Source organism: Sarcophilus harrisii, chromosome 4 (assembly GCF_902635505.1).
Source record: "Sarcophilus harrisii chromosome 4, mSarHar1.11, whole genome shotgun sequence".
Lineage (NCBI taxonomy): Eukaryota > Metazoa > Chordata > Mammalia > Dasyuromorphia > Dasyuridae > Sarcophilus > Sarcophilus harrisii.
The window spans coordinates 322926438-322950215 of record NC_045429.1 but is presented as its reverse complement, the minus strand read 5'-3'; the positions used below and the strand labels follow the sequence as shown (position 1 = coordinate 322950215).

General features: G+C 35.9%; 1 protein-coding gene across 1 annotated transcript in view; it reads right to left on the bottom strand.

Moving 5' to 3' along the window:
- Positions 1–23778, bottom strand: part of ERN1 (endoplasmic reticulum to nucleus signaling 1) — a 133618-nt gene that overhangs the window by 55866 nt on the left and 53974 nt on the right. Inside the window, exons 3-5 of the mRNA XM_031965879.1 lie at positions 9395–9428; positions 7317–7389; positions 2540–2612 (exon numbers count right to left, since the gene is read on the bottom strand). Coding sequence (XP_031821739.1) covers positions 2540–2612; positions 7317–7389; positions 9395–9428 — 180 coding nt within the window. The remainder of the gene's footprint in view (positions 1–2539; positions 2613–7316; positions 7390–9394; positions 9429–23778) is intronic.

The following is a 23778-nucleotide window of genomic DNA, read 5'->3' as shown; positions in this document are numbered from 1 at the left end:
GGAGTAATAATGATACTGATGCATTCTTAGCTTGTCACTCATCCATTCCACCTCCAGGGGCCTGGAGCTCAGCCCCTTGCCAAGTTGCATCCATGCATGATAAAAGCTTTTAGAATTATCGGTTGGGTTGCTCTTCTGTGACAAGCTCCAAGGTTCCCTCAAAGCCTTGGCAATGGACTGGGACAAACGTCTTTGCCATTGGCTGCTCCGAGGAAAGTCACAATTATTTGTATTACTTCAATAGATGAACCAGGAAACCATCAAACTCTCAAATAACCAATGAATGACCTAATTTAAGGAAGAACTTGCACTAGAGAAAATGACAGAGAAGTGTTCTAAAAGACATGTAAGAAATTAATTGCTGAGACTTTAGTAATCTTGAGGGGTGCTGTGGATAAAGCACTGACTCTAGAGTTAAGAGAGCTCAAGTTCAAATCTGCCATAGCTAGATGCACCTAGGCAAATCATTTGATCCCATTTGCCTCACAACAACTCCATAAGAAAAACAATCCTATAACCTTAGACCCAATCAGTCAGACCCTGCCTAAATCTGCTGATTCTGAGGATTACTGAGATAGAAGAATTGGTGACATAGAATCATTATCTCTACTCCCTCTAAAATTATGGAAATTAGATAGTAATCTCATCATAAAACTGTTTCTTTTCCATTAGATCTGCATTTAACATCTGCAAACTCTTTTTACAAGCACCTGTTCTTATTTTATTTTTGGAATCCTCGGCATTCTTGAAACACAAACAAAATAGGTTTTTTCTGTCATAAAAGGGATGTACCAGTCTAGAAAGTCATTCCCAGAGATATGGAAGCAAGGGCAAGCAATGTTACCACTGAAAGTCTTGACCACATCATTCATCTCAGACACAGAACTAGATAATACCAAAAGCACCATAATGAGGATCAAGTAAAGAATACTTTTGATCATCATCAACAACAAAAAATCCTAATTTTGCAAGAGTAGCAGGAACTACTTAACATTACCACCATTTCCAGCTAAATGCAGTTTTCCTCTATGTGACATAGTCAAGAAGACATTGGATTTGAAGTCAGGAAAACCTGAATTCAAATTCTGCCTTAGATACTTACTAATGTACACTTACTGGACAAGTCACTTAACTACAGTTTCCTCAAGTGTAAAATGAAGATAATAGCAATCATCCCTCAGGATTGTTGTGAGGATAAAATGAGATAACATTTGAAAAGTGTTTTGAAAACAAACTTAAAAGTACTACATAAATACTATTGCTATTTTATTATTTTTAATTGTCATCTTGATAGCAAGATAAAAGAAGATGATCTGATGCTCTGAAAAAGCTAAATTTTCTAAGAATTGAAATTCAGGCAAGCTAAATGCTAGATGAACTGTTAAGTGCTGTGTTGTTGCTTGCCATCTATTTTCTAATGTATCTATATTTATATGTGTATGCACATATATGTATGCATGTGTGTGTGTAAGGGGGAAGGTTTCTGATAATAGGAAATACTAAGACAATCCTTTAACAAATAGAATCTGGTTTCCTTTTCTTGGCACAGATTATTGTGCCCACTTTAAATTTCAGACAATTTCTTCCTAGAATGACATAATCTTTAAATCACTCCAGGAAGGCCAAGAGAGCGGCTAAAAGCTTTCTTTCACTGGAGAAATGGAGGGCTATTAAATACCATATATGCTGTCAGACACAATCATTATCTTCAAGTGGTTTTCTTGAATTGCATTTTCTTTTTTAACCTTAAAAGAAAAGGCTTACTAGATACAAAAGGGGAGAACTAATACATATACATATATATCACATATATATGTTTCTATTGATTATATAAAAATTAATTCTGTAATAATTATATATGAAATTAATTTAAGAATAAACATATAGATTATGTATATATCATTTTATATAACACTTATATGCCAATTTCTGAATGAATGTAAACATTTATTTTAACCCTAATTATATTTAATCACATAAATTAAATTATGTATTTGAGCATATTGATAATATCAAGTATATATAATATACTCTGTAAATATATACTAATATATTTATATTAATTTCTAAGTATATGCATATTCATTTACAAATTAATATATACATGTATATATTCATTCAGAAATTAATATCTGTTGTGTGCAACTATGTTGATGGACTCCCCTTCCCTTTTCTTTCCCCTCCTATGTAAGGAACCTAGATTCCTCAACTGATCTCATAAATTTAGATCCAGAAAGAATATTAGCAATCATTTCTCTCATTTTACTGATGAGGAAACAGACTTAGGTTAAATGATTTGCCTTAGGGTCACACAGCTAGCAAACATAGGCAGGAGTTGAATTCTGACCGTGATTTTAAGTGCAGAATTCTATTTGCTAGTGCCACCTGGCTAATTTAACTGAGCCAATGGCTTCAACAGCATTGTCTCCCACAATTCAAGGCAAGAAAACCAGTTCCAAAAAAAGAAAAATGAAACACCTTTATTTTTGATAACTAATTATCTTTTTATTTAAGTTAATTTTCGATAGAAACTTCTTACCCATATAGAGAATCCCATCTGAACTTCGGCATGGGGATGCCTGCACCAATTCTGGGATGGTAAAGGGAAGTTTCTAGAAAGATGAAGACATATATAAAGAAAAACAAGTTAACTTTAAAAGCTTGAGAAATTTTCACAATCTTAATAGGCAGTCTGTTTCAGTTATGCAATTTTGCTAAAAAGAGAAAAGTTTTGTTGACTACTTCCTCAACTCAAATATGAAATCCTGAAATGAAAAATGGTTAGCAGCTGGAGGCAAAATGAAGTAAGGTGTGTGTGTGGGGGTCCACCTCCATTCTCACTTCTGCTACACACATAAAGCAGTCACCAGATGGCCTGTACCCTGTAAGAACCAGCTTCCTTTACCTAGGCAGGGGTTCTTTTCATTTTAAAATTTGTTATTTTCAGTTCTAAATTCTTTCCCCCACCTTACTTCTGTTTGCCTCCAAGTTTTTGGTTAAAAAAAAAGAAGAAGAAGAAGAAGAAGAAGCTAAAGGTGGGAACCAAGAAAAGAAGCTCATAAAAAGTCAAAAGTTTCAAAACTATGTTTCAACATAAAACTGCTTTTTCTCCATTAAGTCCACAGCTAACATCTGCAAACTCCTTTTGCAAACACCTGTTTCTCTTTTTATTTTTGGAATCCCCAGTATTCTTGAAACACAAACAAAACAGGCTGTTTCTGTCAAGGATTGAAAAGTTCCCCTTAGTTCGAGATTTCAATGGATATTTTCACCACTGAAAGAGCTTTTTCTTTTAATGTTTTACTGATAATTCTTTTCTTCTTTAAAACAAATACTCATTTCCTACAGACTAACTTCCCCGCCCCTCCCCCCCACACACACACACACAAAATCCTAATGGAGTAACCCATTCTGATACATGTGTTCAGACTTTTTTCAGTTATGTCTGATTTTTCATGATTCCACTTGGGGTTTTATTGACAAATATACTGGAGTAGTTTGCCATTTCTTTCTCCAGCTCATTTTACAATGAAAAAACTGAGGCAAACAGGGTTAAGTGACGTGCTCAGGGTGTCACGGATAGTAAATATCTGAGGCCAAATTTGAACTGGCCTCCATTCTGTACCATCTAACTGCCTTACTATGATAAATAAGTATAGTCAAATGAAGCAAATCAGTCCCTAGGCCAGGTGTGAAAATGCATGCTCTTATTGTAGTCCAATACTTCCTATACAGACAGGCAGGATAATTTTTTTGTTTACAAACTGGTTTTTAAATTTTATTTTGTAAAATTGTGAACTTAATCTTCAATAAACACAAACAGTCCAAGTAAAAGAAAAGGAAAGAGGATTTTATAAGAAACTGTAAACTTGTATTAGTTGTGTTTTGTTTTTTTTTAAAGAAATAGATATTATTTAAGAAGGTAGTAAAATTTCTATATCCCTTTTCTGAACTTTTTTTTTTCCTCAGCATATTAAAAAATATTTTATTGATGATCATTTTGCCATGTCATATCACTGACCACTAATCTACCTTGCCTCCATGGCCCAAGTAGATCTTTTTTGCAGCAAATATATATAGTTAAACAAATTATGTCAATACATTGGCCATGTTTGAGAATGAGTATCTCAGTATGTAGCTCTAGTCCATCACCAATTTTTTGATAGTTGTTACTATGAGCAGACTTCTGAGATCTTTCAGAATTGTTTCTGCTAATATTATTATTGTAGTCACTAGGCAAATTGTTCTTTGAATATTTGGTACAATTCACTTGTAAATATATCTGGAGCTATTTTTTTTCTTCCTTTAAGAGTTTTTTCCTAGCTTGTTCGATTTCTTTTTCTGAGATTAAATTATTTAAATTCTCTGTGGCTTATTTTATTTTACCTGAAGATGTTTTTGTAATTATTATGTATTTCTTTTAAATATCAGTTCTGCTGCCTATAATGAAGCAAAACAGTTTCTAACATTTTATCTGTTGGGATTTCATTCTTGTTGTTGGGGATTTTTTTTCTCCTTTTAAAAAAATCAAGTTCAGCCAGTGACTAAGACTAATGTTTGAAAAACCCCAAGTCTTCAGCTTCTGGGATAAGAACTCAATATCTGACAAAATTTGCTGGAAACATTGGAAAACAGTGTGACAGAAAGTAGGCACTGACCAATATCTAACACCCTATACCAAATTAGGAGAAGAGGGTTTAGTCTACCTCTCAAAACTGTGGAAAAGGAAGGAATTTATGGCCAGAGAACTAGAGAATATTATGCAATCCAAAATGGATAATATTGATTATATTAAATTAAAAGGATTTTGCACAAACAAAATCAATGCAGATATTATTAGAAAGGAAGCAGAAAGCTTGGGGGAAATTTTTACACTCAATATTTCTGATAAAGGCTCATTCTAAAATAGAGAGAATTCTATACATAGAAATACATTTTATTTACATTAGAACTTTACATCTAAAAATCTTTAAATCTTTTTCTGGATGCAGATTGCATTTTCTGTCCAAGGTCTACTAAGCTTGCTTAGGATCACTGAACTGCTAAGATGAACCAAGTCTTTTATAGTTGATCATTGCATATTCTTGCAATTATTGTGTATAATGTATTCCTGGTTCTGCTTGTTTCATTCAGCATCAGTTCATGTAAATCTTTCCAGACCTTTTTATAATCTGTTTGTTCATCATTTTTTATAGCACAGTAATATTCAATTACCTTCATGTGCCACAGCTTGTTCAGCCATTCCCCAATGGATAGGCATCCACTCCTTTTCCAATTCTTTACTATCACAAAAAGAGCAGCTACAAACATTTTTGCATATGTGAGTCCTTTTCCCTGCTTTATGATTTCCTTGGGATACAGACCTAGTAATGGTGCTGCTGGTCAAAGTCTTTAGGATATTATTTAAATCTTCATTTAAATATATATCCTTTTTTTCTACCTACCCTTACTGATAATATTTGTATTGCATTTGGTTAGCAATGAATATGGTCATTATTTCAGCTTTTCTCTATTTCTTTATGCCCTAGAACATGGTTAATTTTTATGATGGTGCCAATCAAATTGACAAAATATGCAGATTCTATATTTCCTGTTCAGTAGTCACCAGAGGTCTATCACATCTAATTTTTCTAAGAATCTACTCAGATCTTCAACTTTTTTTTCTAGTTTCTTATATTTTTGCTATGCATTGCTACCGGTAGTTCAATTATTTTTGCCTGCACACGTGCGCGCACGCGCACACACACACACACACCCACACACACACAAAATGATCTCATTTCATTATTTAGGATGCTGTTAAATGCAATGGAACTTCCTTATTTATCTCTCTTTAGTCATGTGTATCTTTGCCACAGACTTTTCTTACATTATGATTGATACCTCTACTATTTTAAATTTATCTAAGGTATAAACAACTATACTCTAGTCCTTCACTTTCACTCTGTTAAATCTTCATGTTTCATATGTTTTTGAACCTTTCTTAAACTTTGGTTGGTTGTTGTCCTTTGTTCTTGAAGAGGACCAAAATGACATGACTGTTAAAGTCAAGTTGTATAGTGATTGACCATGACTGATTGGACCAACATGAGCTCAGAATGCTCTGCCACAGGTCAGACACAAAAAATCCATATAGACATTTGTGGTGGACTCCCTAACTTTGTACATCTCACATTTCTTCTAAGTTACTTCAATTCTGTTTAGCTCGGAGCACAGCACCTTTTTTGATTAGAGCATGCCATGCTGGATGGTTCAGTGCAATCAATTCTGAAGTTCTTAAGAGACCTTGAGGGTGTTCTTGTATTGCTTTTTCTGACCACAGAGCACTTGCCCTGTCTCATTTCTCCATAAAACAGTCTTTTTGGCAAATGTACATTTGGCATTTGAACAATGTGACCAGCCCAACAGAGTTGTGCTCCCCATAGCAGAGTTGGAATACTTGGCAGTTTAGTTTGAGAAAGGACCTCATTGTCCAGTATCTTATTCTGCCAGATGATCTTCAGAATCTTTCTAAGACAATTGTGTTTTTCCCTCTATCATATGTTACTATGATATTATCTACCTTTGCTCTCATCCTATTAATTTTACAAAAGATAGGAAGGTGACAAAAGTGGATTCATCACTAATAATTAAAAATTAGAATATTCTTATCCTATTCCCCTGCCCTTACTCTTTTTATGCAGTCTGGACTTAAACTGCTAAGTTTTTAAGACTGCTATGTTAGAAGAATTCTAACTTCTGTCTTTATAATCATTTCTTTATAATCTGTCCACCATAATTAAAATGCTTTGCTTCCAACATCCCTCCCCAAATCTAGAGAGAAGGATCTCTCTTAATCCTTCTTCCCTGTCTATTTCTCTATTGATTTTTATGTATTTCTACAATAATATGTATGTCTATGTATTATGTGTATGTGTTCATATTTCATATTTCTTTCTTTCCATTCAGATAATTGTAAAGTTCATGAGATACCACTTTTCTCCAACTCTACTATGTACAAGACACTGTACTAAGTACTGGGGACATAAAGGCAATATCCTTCCCACTCTAGCACCCACTGATGAACATTGCTATTCTAAGTACTGATGATACACTTTTCTATTCAAAAGCAATCATTTTTGCAGATCAAATTTCTGCAGACTACAAATGTGGGAAGTGAACAAATCCAAGGGGGATCCCAATTCCACAAGTGTGGCAGATTCTTGATTCCTTCATCATTTTCTGTCACTAGCATCCTGCCAACTGTAAAGCCACATGGAGATATCTGGCCAGTCTGAAGGTCTGGAGATTCCAGGCGTGAAGTCAAGGACACTTACCGTCAGACCTTCATTGTTTTTACCACCAAGTGTATACAAGCTTCCATCATTGGGGTCTGGAAGGAATGCAGGCCTGGGAGGAGTGGGAGCAAAAAAATAAAATCACTGAAAGCTGTGTACATACATACTGACTGTCATTCAAGGATATGGGCACATGCATGGTGATAGATGCTAAAATCAAGGAGCTCACAGAAAGCTAACAGCTATGTACAATCAAAATATATACATGAAAAACTGAAGATAATCAGAGGCAATATAGCAGCATGAAGAGGGAAGCAGGAAGATAGTACAAATGTGACTATATCTGTTTTAAAGAAGGAAACAATGTCTTTCCATTAGATTTATTTAAAACTGATATTGAAACCTGTCTCTAGTGTGTGACTATATTTTTTTGAAACTTAGACAATATTTACTTCTATGAATTTGAATGCTAAGGCATTTAGGACATACACATTTATTATGATCTTGCTTTTGTCTATGGTTCCTTTCAGCATAATATAGTTTTCCTGTTTTTCCCTTTCTGTTTTTTGAATATTTTTTTTGCTTTGTTTGATAGCATCATGGCAACTCCTGTGTTTTTGGATTTATTTGATGCATAAATTTTTCCCCATCCTCTTGGTTTTATTTTATGCATGTCTTTTAAAAAAAATGTCTTTCTTATGGGCAGCAGATTGTAGGGTTTTTATTTTTTTTGTATCCAATCTTCTTCTCTTTTTGTTTTATTACAATTTAATTGATTCACATTTAGAATTATAAGAATTAGGTTATATTTCTTTTAAGGTTATGGTTTTCCCAAAATACACAGAATTTTATTCCTTTAGAAAAAAATGATAAGGAAACAAATTCATAATGGTTAAGTAACCTGGCCAGTCACACAGCTAGTTAGTTTGGGAGCTAGGGTTTGAACTCAAAGACTGCCGAACCTAGAACCTCTGACAAAAAGCACAGTGCTTTTCCCACCATTCAGTCAATAAATATTTATTTATTAAGTACCTATCATGTACAGGCACTGTGCTAAATACTGGGGATATAAAGGAGGTCCCAGCAAATGTAATGGATGGAAGGCTGAGCTAAGTGGATTTTGTAGACCCCTGCAAACCCCAAGATTCTATGAATAAAGACAAGGAAAAGCCATTTAAAAAATGCCCAACTTGCCTTTCATATCCAACTTCCACATTATTTTAAAAAATCCAGTTATCCTAGGAACAATACATAAACTCAATATATCACATCAGCCTTTTTTCTCTGAGTGTTTTTCTTTTCTTTTTTTTTTTTTAAACTAATAGTAAGATCCTGAATGTGTAATGTTCAGACACTGAAACAGAAAGGAAGAAGTGTGTCTGACAAACACAAAACAGATGGAAAAGGATTGCCAAAGCAGGCATCTAGGGAATTCCTATGAGCTAATCAACAATTCTAAATAGCTTGTGGATCATATGGAAGTCATACAGAATCCCCTTGCAGTGATTTTTTTTTTCTTTTCAGTTTTCAAGTTCTCTTTTTACCTGAAGTGATACTCTGCATCTAACTTGCAAAGATTTTACAGCTCATATAGGGATGAGGCAGGATGGCATACTGAATAGAGAGCTAGTCTTGAATTTATTTGGGTTCACGTCCTAACTATAATACATATTGGCTGTGTTAACTCTAGGCAAATCATTGTAGGCTGATTTTGAACTCAGGTCTTTCTTAATTCCAAGCCCAGCCCACTAACCACTATATCACCTATCTATCTCATTTAATCTTTGACTGTTTTAGGCTTCAATGTAATAATTATAAGTTGCAGAAGAAATACCAGCAGGAATTTCCTCATCCAATAGTTTTCATTATTGAAGAAATCCCTGGTCCAGTCTTTATCTCTAACCCTATGTACTTGGAAAAGGTCATTTTCATCTCAGATCACAGTGACACATCCAATGCTGGCTGGGGAATTGGTCTTTTTGTTGGCTTGGGAGTTTCTCAATTCAAACTGTTTCCCTTTGTTAGTAGAGGGGGAGGAATATAAAAAGTGGGGCTAGGAGGCAACAAATTCAGACAAACCACACAAAAAAAAAGCTGAAGTGAATCAGGAAACTTACTCTTCAACGTGGGTGGGAACTTGCAGGACTGGATCTGTACAAAGAGAATAGGAAGTCATTAGGAGAGAGTGAGTGAAATACATCAGGATTCCTCAAAGGAGAATTAAGCAGCTCATTTCTATGCCGCTTTAAATTTTATGAAATGCCTTTCTCACAGCCATCTGTTACTACATTACCTAAATCTCATTCCCCTAAGTAAAGAGGAGGAAAGATGTGCCCAGAGAAAGCATCAGTTAGGATTCAAACTTAGTCTGGTATGATTTCAACTAAACCACACTGCTCCCCATCAATAGTTACTACTGCTTCTAGCTGAATGACCTGAAGGATCAAATAAGATCACAGATATAAAAGTACTTTTGGGAGAAAAAGATAAATATATCATCAAAATGGAAGGTCAAAATTAAAAGTTGGAATGGAGCAAAATGTCAGAAGCGCTATGCTAAGATCAAATAAGTCATTACTAGTGAAAGTGAGAAACAATTTGGGGATGGAAATATTTACAAAAAGATCCAAAAAAGTGGCCACCCAGACCCTAAAGTGGACACAATCATTGATGGAAAAAGGTTATGCCCCAATGCACTTGAGCGGATGATGGGCTTTCAAAAACTAAATTCTAGTGATTTGTGACACATTTTTAGGGGAAATTAGAGAAATGCATGTTAAAACAATTCTGAAGTTTGATCTGACACCCATGAGACTGGCAAAGATGATGAAAAGGAAAATGACAAATACTGGAGTGGCTGTGGGAAAACAGGTACATTAATGCAAAGTTAGTGTAACTAAGAACTAGTCTAGCCATTCTGGAAAACAATTTGGATTGATGCCCAGAAAGCTATTAAACTGTATACCCTCTGACCCAGTGATATAGGAAATAGGATACAAAGAAAGAGGAAAAGAGACTCATATGTACAACAGTTTTTTCTGCAGTTGCAAAAAAAAATTGGAAAACTGCGGGGAGGGGCACCTACCAAATAGTATATGAACGTAATAGAATACTATTGTGCTATAAAAATTGATAAAAGATATAGTTTCCAAGAAATTTCAAGAAGACTCATATGGAATAATATGGAGTGAAGTAAGCACAACCAGGAGAACACTTTATATAATAACAATATTGTGGGTTTTCTTTTTTTTTTTTTTTAATAAAAACAACTTTAAAAGACTTAAGAATTCTGATTAACACTATGATCAACCATAACTCCAGAGGGCTTATGATGAAACAAGCTACCCACCTCCAAATGAAGAGATAATAGACTCTGAGTTAGTGAGACATAGGTAGATAGATAGATTAATAGAAATAAAGATATAGATACGCACACATATATATAGACATATGGCCAACATATTTTCCTGAACTATACATGTTTATAATAGTAGTTTTGTTTTACTTACTTTATTAACTAGGGAGAAGTGGGAGGCATGTGAAAGGTAGAAAAAGTAGATTTTTATTGATTAAAAAAATTTAATTTTAAAAATTATGATTATTAGGAGAGTAGGGACTGAACAATGGTATCCAGATGGTGCAGTGGACAAAGCTCTAGCCTGGAATTAGGAGGACTTGAGTTCAAATCCAGTCTCTGACACTACCTAATTGTGTGACTTTGGGCAAGTTATCCTGTAAGCCTCAGTTTCCTCATCTGTAGAATGAAATGGCACACCACTCTTTACCAAGAAAACCTCAAATGGGGTCATTGAAGAGCCAGATATGACTAAAATAATTAAACAATAACAGGGACTGAACATGTGATTTCTATGGTATAGGGAACTTCCAGGTGAGAAAACTTCCTCTACCAATATAGGCTGGGCACCTTCTCTATAATTTATAGTCCTAGAAATTGCTTAACATGTTTAACCTATATTGGACAACTTGCCGTTGAGGAGAAGGGAGAGAGAGAAAAATTTGGAACACAAGGTTTTGCAGGGGTGAATGTTGAAAACTATCTTTGCATGTATTTTGAAAATAAAAAGCTATTATTATTAAAGAAAAAATGTGGAGGTACGTATAGAATTGCACATGTTTGACGTATATTAGATTGAGTGCTGTCTGGGGGAAGGAAGGAGAGGGAGAAAAATTTGGAACACAAGGTTTTGCAGGGGTGAATGTTGAAAACTACCTTTGCATGTATTTTAAAAATGAAAAAGCTATCATTTAAAAAAAAATAAAATAAAATAGTTGCCTAGAGGTTAAATGATTCGCCCAAGGTGACAGCCAGTATGTATCAGAGGCAGGATTGGAAGGTAAGTTTTCCTACCTTCGAGGTCAGGTCTCTGTCTTAAACACTGTATTCCCTCTCTGATTTATAAATATTAAAACCCAGAAATTCTCAAATGAGAAAGCAAAAACCTATGGATGAAGAAGCAGGATATGTATTTCTCCTTACTTGAATCCTTCTGAAAACTACTTATCAGTACAGGGGTATTATCAAGAAAGGATTTGGTCATCACCTCTTTGGGTAGAGTCTAGGACAGATTCATGTTATTTATAATCTTTAAAATCCTTTCTAGCTCTCACTTCTCAGCTACCAGCTCCCATGCTCTTCCCATGATCCTCATCCTCCAAGAGAAATCTGAATTCCTGCAGAAGGAAGGCCCCTCCAATGGAGGCTCCCCCTGACTTTAACACTTTGCCTGGTGCTCTACACCCTGTGTCACTAGCTGCCCACAGCTTAATCAATGTTTTTTTGGCTAATTACCTAAATTATGGCTTCATCAATGTGTATTGGGGGGCAGGAGAAGCTGAAAGCCCATGGTGGTCGCTTTCACCCAGGATTCTCCTTCAGTGAAATCTCTATCCCTCCTTCTGGTACTGACTTTGCTTCCAGAAGCCCAGCTCCCATGGCACACAATCGTCACAACAACAGATGCCCACCACACCATCTGTACTTCCAACCAGGCCTCAGGCAACAAAACAAACAATTCACTAAATGATGAAAGACATGTTTAAAAAAAAAAAAAAAACACCAGGCAATTATTAGCTCACGGTCTAAGTAATCTGTTTATCTTTTCCATCAATAACCTCTTGTACACTCACCAAGACTGACTGATGCAAGAGGAAGAAAACCCAGGCATACGCAGTCATCCTACTGAAGCTGGCCAGAGGGAAACAGCAGCTTTCAAGGCAACCCCAAAAACCACAAGATCATAAAACTAATTGGCTTCTCTTTCAAAGGACACATGGCAATCAAAAGGGCATCTAAATGCATCAGCAATAAACAGACAGAGTGCACACAAAGAAATTCAGAATGCCTATGAGCTCACCCTGAGAGACAAGGAGATGGAGTCACGGGCATTCTGGATGAATGACCACAAGTCTGCTCTGCCAGGAGACTGGTGCTTATAGGGAAAGTCTCCCCCTTATCTAGAGATTACACACTGAACATCCAAGATAGAAGCCCAAGATCTAAAACTATGTACTGCAGAAAGCCTTAATGGAGATATAAGACATGGTAGTAATAATAACAACAAGAATACGTTTCCATAGCACTTTAAGATTTTCAAAATATTTTTCACATATATTATCTCATTTAAACCTCAAAACAGCCCTGTGCAGAGGATAGTATGATCAGTAAAAGAATTAAGAGCTGGATGGACCTCAGTTTATCTAGTACAATTGTTCATTTACAAATAAGGAAGTTGGAAGTCAGAGGGGTTAAATACTTTGCCCCAAATTGCACAGAAATGAAGAGCATAATTAAGAATGGACTCCCTCCACTCCTCAAAAGTCCTTGAATTGCACATTCTGCAGTCTTCATGATATCACTTTTGAAAACTGCTGCCAGTATAGGAAAAGGAAGGAAGGAAGGAAGGAAGGAAGGAAGGAAGGAAGGAAGGAAGGAAGGAAGGAAGGAAAGAGGGAAGGAAGGAAGGAAGGAGGGAAGAAAAGAAGGAAGGAAGGAAGGAAATTATTGGGTACCAAACTATGTGATTAAAAAAAAAAAAAAAAAAAAACTTGAGCGAGTCTTTGTGGTAAAGGAATTTATATGGGAAAGCTTCCTAGGGGAAGATGATAGAATATCTAAAAGCTGAGAGCCAGAATGCAATTGTTTTGGTTTGGGAAGTCAAAAAGACCACAAATGGAACCATAGTGAAGTTGACTGATATGTCCTTTCTAGGAGCAATGGCAATATTAGTTTCATTATCATTCCAGTGCTGGAAGGTAAGGAAGGGGAAGGAGGGGAAGACATACTATGTATGATGGCAAAGTAGCTGAAAAGACAAAGACAAAGTACTGAATGGCAAGAAAATGATTACATATTCATGAACCAGGACAGTGCTGGTCCCAGACTAGGAGTTTCTAGGGTTAAATTCCTAATAAAGAGTTAAGCTCTCCAGGACAGCAAAGTGGCAAATGGCCAGGACAGAATATACTGGAGGAACTAACCATTCCAGGGATCATTGCTCCCATGTTTAAAAGCCATGATTTTCTGGCTTAAAAACTAGTCTATCCAGTCACCTAAGAATCTCTTTAACATAAGAAATGGGTGATCCAAAGAAAAGAATAGTGAATTTAGAGTCACAGGACTTAGGCTGAAATCTTGGTTCTGTGCTATGACCCAACCCCATTTTCCTGATCCAAACTATGCTTCTTATATATCAAGTTCTTAGAGAGGTATCATTGCATAATAGATAGAACACTGAACTTGGAGGCAGGAAGACAGATTCAAGACCCACTTTACACATTTATTAACTGTATGACCCCGGGCATGTTACTTACCCTATAGGTAACTAACTCAATTTCTTAATAAATAAAAAGAGGAAATTAGACTCTACGGCCAACCAAAAGCCCCCTCCAGTTCTAAATGTATCATCCATCCACCCTGTGTCTCTGCTGTTCTCCCTATCTTAGAGCAGCATCTCTGGACTGGACCACCAGAAAAAACATATCCAGTCCTCCTTAGGGGAATTATCCACTCAGCTTTGGAGTGCAAAATTACTAGCCCACTATATCTAGCCCCAGACGAGACAATTCTTTATATCCCAATGAACTGCCTACCTTCACCATCTTGACATATTTCCTGTTATTCTGTCTCTTCACTTTCCGACTCTTGCCTTTAGACTCAGTAATAAAACCAACTATCACATGTATATGTACATAATATGCACACACATGAATATATGTGTGATAGTTAACCATATATATGTCATGTATTATGTGCTTATATATGTAAATGTAAGGTCTTTTAAATTTTTTATTACTTGTAACTCTAGTGCCTGGCATATGCTGTAAGTGCTAGGTGATTGTCTGGTTAATATGACCATTGTTCTTGAAAAGGACATGACAATCAACTACATAATGGATCCTCTCATTGTCTCTGGGACTCCTGAGACAATCACTTCCTGACCATTAGTCCTATATTTATGCTGTCTCCTCCCATTAGGGGTACAAGCTTCCTGAAGTCAGGTCAACAGTCTAACTTGTCATTTAAAAAAAATTATTTCATTTCATTGAAAGTAATTCTTCCAAAACTTTTTATCCCTCCACAAGCTTCCTATGGCTTGAGATTTATCTGAGATTGATCAATGATAAATGCAATCATGGGACCTGATAAGAGACCCTTGCTTCATATTTTATTGAAAAAATTGAGGCTTCTCAAAGAGAGCTCCATCTTCTCTCTTACCTCATCTCACACCATGCAGAGGCATTCTGCCACTATAAGATTGGAATCTTTCCCACATCACACTCATTTCATAAGAAGATAATGGTCTTTCTCCTCGGTAAGACAAATCATTTTACATTCTATTCTGTCTTCTCCATCATCCCTACTCTCTCACCAAATACACTCTCCCTGTCTACAAGTTGCTTCTCTACTACCTACAAATATATTCATGTCTCCATCACCCTCAAAAAACCCTCACTTGATCTAACCATCCATGCTAATTATAATCCCATATCCCTTCTGTCCTTTGTGCCTAAATTCTTTGAGAAGACCATCTACAATAGTTGCCTTCATTTCTCTTGTCATTCTCTTCTTGACTCAGACATGGGGCTTCCGACCAAATCATTCCACCAAAACTGCTCTCTCCAAAATTATCAATGACCTCTTCATTGAATGAATTGAATGTTGACTCTTCATTCATTCAATTGTAAAATGAGGAGGCTGAACTCTGATAGATTATCTTTAAGGCCCTTTCTAGCTTTAAATTCTATGATCTTCTATCCTCTCCATCCATAAATAAAGAGCTAGGGATGAAACAGATCAATGAAGATGAGGAATTCTAGAGACACTTGGAAAAATGTCTATCAACTAATTCAATTATTCACCTTAGAAATAATAGAATAATTTGACACATATGCATTGTATATAGTATGTATCTATATGTATATGTGTGAAAGTATGTACATATTGAATGTGTGCTGATAAATGTGCATGTATATGCATGCATATATGTGCCATACATTGAGTATGTATGATTGTATATGTGTGTGTATACATTTATGCTTATTTGTGTCTAATGTAAGTCATCTCTACGGAAGGGGGGAAGGAGGAGGAAAAAAGAAATGTACATGATAGCAATTGCATGTCTTGCATACAATTTGCAGAAAAGCAAGTTGTACATGGTAGATCTGCATTTTTGTGGGCAATCATCTTTATTTATTGTACTGTGTTATGGAAATGCTTTTGTTTTGTTCCCTGAATTGAAAATAAGATAATAAAAAAAAAAAAACATAAATGAATCGATTACAGAACTCAGAATCAGGAGAACAATATGCACTATAACCACAAAACATAAAAGTGAACAACACTAAAAACACCACAATTCAGAATAATGCCATAACCCTCATGATTCCAGAATATTGATGATGATGAAACATACTTCTGTCTTCTTGATTGAGATTTATATAGTCGATGGCAAGCATGTGTGGAATGTCATATTTTCCATCAGGTAGAACAGACCTTTAGTTTGTTTACTTACATATTTTTCATTGTGACAAGGGTGAGTTTTATGATGAAGGAGGGTTATTCAGAAATGACAGTGATGTTTTTATTTTTTGGTGAGAGGGAAGGGAAGGAAACATAAACAAGATTTTTTTTTTTTTAAAACATTGGCCTTGAAGAACTAGCCTTGGAATTGGAAGATGCAAGTTTAAATCCTAACTTTAATCATACCTGATGCAGAGTTAGTACCTTTACCTCTGAACTGAAATTTTCACATCTATAAAATGGGACTAATACCAAATACTATTGGCTTCCAGGATTATTGTGAGTACAGTGCATAAAGAGCTATTACAACATGAGATATTAAGAATAGCATAGTTAAGTCCTTCTCCAATGCCTCATTGTGGGGCACAGGTAACCCTAAAATCTCGAAAGCTAATTGAGAGAAGCACAAGGCATAAAGACTTTCCATTACAGATTGATGATGTGTGTCATTTGAGGACCAACTGAAGCAACTTCCTAGCGGAAGTTATTAGTAGGAAGGCTAGGTCATTCACAATGAAAGCCTACCAAATTATAAAAGGAATTGCAATCTGCATTGATTGTGGGAGGATTCATCTTTGAATTACTGAAGTCAATTTTATTAATGTGCAAGTAAAGAAGTGGTTCGAGGTTCCATTCATCCATGTTCAGCAGTTCTTTGATAAGTAATAATTCATCCTCCTAATAGCACTTCAAGATTTACAAAGCACTTCTCTGGCAAGATATAATAGCAATACCTTAACTGCTTTTATCTGCACAATAAAAGCAAGGCACTGCATTTTTCAAAACTTTGAGGCACAAAGGAGAAGGGGAATAAGCATTTTTATATAATGCTAACTATGTGCCAGATAGAATTAAGTGTTTTCTAAATATTGTCACATTTGATCCTTCCAACAATCCCGAGAGGTATTAATAATAGCTAACATTTATAGAATGTTTATTATATGACAGGTATTGAACTAAGTGTTTTACAAATATTTGATCCTCACAACAATCCTAGGAGGTAGGAGCTATTATCTTCATTTTCATTCATTTAGATGAGAAAACTGAGGCAAACAGAACTTAAAAAATGATTTGCCCAGCATCACAAAGCTAGCCAGTTTAGGGCAGCTAAGTGGTACAGTAGATGGTAGAATCTGAAAGACCTGTATGCAAATCTGGCCTGAAATACTTACTAGCTTTGTGACTCTGGCCAAGTTATCCAATTGCCTCAGTTTCCTCATCTGTAAAATTACAAGGAGAAGGAAATGGCAAACCATTTCACTTCTTTTGCAAGAAAAGCCCAAAAGGGGTCACAAGGAGTTGGACATGCTTGGAAAAATGACTAAAACTAAAAAAGGCACATTTGAACTCAGGTCTTTCCAACTCTAAACCCCATGCTCTATCGACTATCTCAAAGGAACTTAAGGTAAAACACACTACAGTGTGAATCCTTTCGCCTTCCATTATTACTAGCATCATCTGCCTTTTTAAAGACAGGTTTATCATAAGAGACAGAAAGGACAATAATAACATGAAATAACCAATCTGTCCTAGAAAAAAATTAAACACACTTTCCTCTCCTTCCCAGGGAGTTAGGGGGCTATGGATATGGAATATGGTAGATGCTAGGCTCAATGGACGAAGGAAATTGCGGAGGAAAATGGGGAAGAATAGACTGAGAAATGACTTTTATAAAAACAAACAAATCAATAACATTAAAAAAAAAAAAGACTTGCATGTTAGAAAAGTATGATTTGTGAGGATTAGTCAGCTAAAAATAGGAAAATATCTATGGAGAAACAGACTAAAATTTCAATATACCAATGCTTGAGCTTCTCCTTTTGAGTTGGCTTTGAGCAGATTCTGTTACATAGGAACAATGAAAATGCCTTTGATTACAGAAGCTGTAAGGACAGTGTGCTCATGGGGGTGGTCAAGGAACCTTATAAAATCACTGCCAGCCACAGATGATCATGAGCATTTCCAGGACACATTGTTCCTGAAACAGTATCTCAATCAACACTTTATAAAAAAAACTCGATGCATTTTTATTGCCTTCTCTTGTTTTGTAAAAAACATGACCACATAATAGAATACCCTCAAATAGGCAATAAACACACTGAGAAACCAACAGATAAATAAGCTTCATCTCAACATGGGGCAACACAGTGCATTTCACAGAAAGAACATTTGACCTAGAATCAAAATACGTGGATTGATTTTATGTTTGTTTGTTTGTTTGTTTTTAATCTCAGCTCTGTCATTTATTAGACTCCTTTGGAGAAAAGGCTTCTCTTAGTCTTAATTTCCTCATCTATAAAATGACACTGTTTACCTCACAAGGTTTTTGTGTCAACGAGATGATATTTGTAGAATGCTTTGTGAATCTTAAGGATAAAAAAAAGTCATTATAAACAGCAAGGTTGTTAAATTTTAAAGCAAGTGGTGCTATAATTATTATTACAAATCTGGAAGATGAGTCTTTTCAACTCCAGACTTGGTTATCTATTCACTGAGCCCCTCTGTCCCTGACTACAGCCTATCCCCTAGATTTTTATGTATGTAACTATGAATATAGTACTTCTTGACCAGAACAAAAAATAGCCTGGAAAAACAGTTTTATCTTATCTTTTCCTGAACGATGGCTCCATGTGACTTTCTGGTAAACTGCTCCTTCTCTTCCACTTTCCCCCCTTCTTACTGCCTTTATACACATTCATTAAAATATAAACTCACTGAAGTCAAAGACTATCTTGTATCTCTAACCTCAGTGCTTAGCACAATGCCCAGGACATATTAACTGCTTACTAAATGCTCCATCTTATCTATCCATATCTATCTAATCCATCTATCATCTCTCTCCATCCATCCATATCCATATCTAATTCATCTATCATCTATCTAACTATCCTGTCACCATTAAAGTATCATTAATATTAAATCTGATTACATGTAATTATTTAGGGAATGTTTAGTATAGTGGAAAGAGTGCTAAACTTAAAAACATGTATTTAAATCTCAGGTGTAACGCCCATTAAAAATATAACACTAGGAAGTCACCTACCCAAGACTCAGTTTCTCTTCTGTAAAATGGTGATAATATTTACATTACTTACTTCTCAAATTTTTGTGAAGAAGGTGCTATACATAAATCTGTTATTAATATTATACTGTATGGTAAAGACTTATAAACAGAGTAGGAGTTTAAAGAAGAGATCAGTAAAGACAAGAATAATCAGGAAAGATTTCATACACAAGGTGAAGTTTGTGCAGAGTCTATAGAGATAGGATTTGCTTAGAAGAGGGAAGAAGAGGCCCTACAAGGGACTTTAAGAGTAATCTCTATCATTCCCTTTCCCAATGTCCCATTCCAGATCTGCTATCTCCCCCGCCCCCTCACTGTACCCTATAGAAATCCTGTTTTATAATTAACATACTGTCCCTTTAGACCTCTTCCTTTAATACGTCTTCTAACTCCAGGTTCTAAAAATGCATTCCAAGCCCTCCTTTGTACCATGTCTTCTGACTCAATGGTCCCAGAAGGGGAGCTGCCCCCCACCTCAACTTTCAGATAGTCCCTTACTGCTCTCATTCAGCAGCTTCTCATCTATTGAGGCTCACTCCCCAATCATCTTAAGAGCTGCCTTGCCATCAGGACCCTTTCAATTCTGAAAGCCTGCTCTGAGTCCTACTCCCCTGTTTGGGGAATGCCTCACCTGGCCATATCTAACCTGGCTCCAGTTATGCTTCATTTCTCCCTTAGCTATTTTCTTGTCTTGTCACTACACACATATGCTCTTTTGGCCCCTGCACCCTTAAGTTTTCCAGCTTGGGAACCATGATCAAAACACAATTACCATGGCTACTAAAAAGGATGCATCAATCTAATCCCTTATTGTCCTTATCACTCTCCAAATTAAACCATACTGCTCTCCTATGTATTTTTTCACCTCTATTAGAATATAAATTCCTTGAGTTCAGGAATTGACTTTGTTGTTGCTGCTACTATTGGAGATTTTATTTTATTTTTTTTGCTTTATTTTTGGACTTTTATTCCCAGTATTTGGTATTTATTTCCACTGGTCAGCATATTTTAGGGGTTTAATAAATGTTCATTATTAATTCCAAATTTATCACCCGGTCCAGATCTTGGTGGCTGTTATCTACCAACCCCCAGGTTTCTTTAACCTTTTTACCCAATGAATTTAGTGCTTGATTTATAGTCTTACTCTCCATCAGAGTCACTGTTATCAGACCAGGGAACTCCAACATACATAAATATACCTTGCAGTTCCCTGAAACATCTCAGGTCCTCAATCAAACTTTCCAAACTACATCTCATACACATATAATTGTTATCCTGGATTTTCATGATTAAGAATTCTAAAAATCCTTTGCTCAAAACCTCCTATAATTTCATTTTTCCCTTTCCCAAATCTATTCTTTCTCCTCTGCTTGATCTGCAACTCAGATGAAGAGGTAGTCCCATCAAGATCAACCCTTTCACACTCACCCTTAATTTCATCCCCTTCTATCTCCTCCACCAAACTTTCCCTGTTATTATCTACTTCCTCTAATCTTCAATCTCTCCTTACCTACCAGTTTCTAAGAAACAGATCCCAAATTTTCCAACCTTTAAAAAAAAAAAAATTCATACACTATTACCACCACACCTGCCAATACTTATCCTAAATCTGACCTCCCCACCTAACTAAATTCTTAAAAAAAAAAAAAAAAAAAAAAACCTCCTCTGGATGACCATCAATTGAGAAATGGCTGAATAAATTGTGGCATGTAATTTTATGATGGAATATTATTGTTCTAAAAAAAAAAATGATGAGCAGATGCTCTCAGAAAAATCCTCCATGAGCTCAAGCAAAGTGAAATGTACTGTATACAAAGTAATGGCAATGTTTGGGATGACCAACTGTGAATAACTTTGTTACTTTCAACAATACAATGATACAAGACTATTCTGAAGGATTTATGGAAAAATGCTATCCATACACAGAGAAAGAACTGATTGTATCTGAATATAAACTGAAGCATACTTTTTTAAACTTTTTTTTTCTTGTGGGTTTTTTTGGGAGGAGGTGGAGATCTATCTATGTTTTCTTTCACAATATGACTTATGGAAATGTTTTGCATAACTTGTGTCTTCTCAGTGGGGGAGGGAGAGAAAGAGAATCTAGAACTCAAAATTTTTAAAAACAAATGTAAAAAATCATTTTACATGTAACTAGGGAAAATTATATATATATATATATATATATATATATATATATACAGAGAGAGAGAGAGAGAGAAAGAGAGAAAGATTAAAGAAGCCTCCTCTACTTTATCTCCTCCCAATTCCCAATAAATTGGCTTCAGACCTCATCACTCAACTAAAGATGACTCTCTTCAAAGTTACTCATGCACTCGCTCTCTGTCTCTCTGTCTCTGTCTCTCTTTCTCTCTTTTTCCATTTTTTCTAAGGAGAAGTAATCAAGTCAGGTGACTTGTCCAGGATCACACAGCTAGTAAATGTCTGAGACCGAATTTGAACTCAGATCTAAACTTCAGGAACAGTATTGTATCCACTGCACCATGTAGCTATGCCATTGCTACCCCATGATCTCTTAATTGTTTTACCCTTTCTAAACTCCCTGTAACAATTCAACTACTTCTGGATACTATTTCCCTTTCTGAGTTTTTATGATAACTTTTTCTTTCTATTTTCCTTCCATTTGTCTTATCATTCTTTCTCATTCTCCTTTGCATTCTCCTCATCATCCAAATCATAGTATACTGCTAGGTAGCCCAGTAGAATGCTGGTATGAAACTGGGGAGACTCATCACTTATTACCTGTGGCCAAGTCACTTCAGCCTGCTTGTCGCAATTTCCTCATCTGTAAAATGAGCTAGAAAAAGAAATGCCAGGTCATTTCAGTATCTTTACTAAGAAAACCCCAGATGGAATCACAGAGAGTTGGACACAACTGAAAAAAAACAAACAATATCCAGGTCATGGCCACCAATTGTGCATGTACTCCAAGACTCTTGTATTCTATCTCCTTCAGCTCACATATCCTCTACCACATGTCGTCTCATCTACCTCCACAGCTTTTCTCATGTAGACTCTTCCTCTTAGCTCACACAACCACTGCCTTAGTTTAAGCCCTTGTTACCTTTCACATGGATTACCTGAACACCTATTTAAGCTCTCTGCTCCAAGCCTCTACCAACCAATGCAATCCACTCTCTACACAGCTGTTAAAGTGATGTTTTTTAGCAAATGTATCTGATTATATTCACTACTTTCTTGGTAAACTCTGGTGGCTCTCTAATGATCCCTAGCTTCAGATAAATAATCTGTTTATCACTTATAGTTCTGCATAGGCTGGTCCATTCCTATGCTTCCAATCTTCTTACACATTAGTCCCTTACACAAATTCTGAGATCCAATCATACTGGCCTTTCTATTCTTCATATCTTCTCCATCACCAGCCTTCACTTTTGCACTGGTTCTTCCTTAAGCTTGGAATGCAATTCCTCCTCATCTTTCCTCAAAGAATTCCTGATTTCTTTCAAGATTTAAGACAGGTGCCATCTTCTCCCTAAAGCTATTCTGGATCTGTGTCTTCCCCATCTCCAACTCCTCCCAAGTTTCTAAAGCATTTGGAAAGCTTCCCTGTATTCATTATGGATATATTATTTATATATTTACATGTAAGTGTGTTATTGCCTCAAATAAGAAAGGTGAGTTCTGAAGGACTGGATAGCAGGTGGTTGTGGGAATTGAGGAAACCACAGACTCTATCTTGTGATTCAGTTTTGGAGCTAGCTTAGCTCCCTACCTATGCAATTATGGGTCTAATCCAACTTTTGTCTTGTGAGAAGACTTTATTCAATTCTGGGAATTGTGAGAAAATCTTATTGCATTGTTTAAACTTAGTCCTGCGTGGCTTGCACGACTAACTTAACTAAAGACCTAGGTTATGCTGACCAGAAACCCAGTCAGATCCAAAGATTGATGCAAAGAGTTCTCTTACAATTATGCATCTCAAACATCTCATACATCTTATCTGAAAACTAGCCTTGTGTTATTCGATCAGTTATTGTTTCCTTGTCCCTTTGATCGAACACAGAAACTTGAGGGGAGTGGGACACTTCTTTTTCTGATTTCAGGGAACTGAACCTGTTCATTCACCCCTTTGCAACTTAGGAAGTCCTTAATTTTCCTCCAATTAGAAATCTGATTACTCAATTTTAGATTCTGGTTAATTGTTTTCTTTTAATTAAATGGTCTTATTTGATTAATTGGGCAGCCAGGTATTGCAGTGGATTCATACTAGCTTGGTTGCCCTGGGTAAGTCATTTTACCCTCTTTACCTCAGTTTACCCATTTGTAAAATGAGCTGGAAAAGGAAATAGCAAACCACTTTAACATCTTTGCCAAGAAAACCCCACGATGGGTCACAAAGAGTGACCATAACTGAA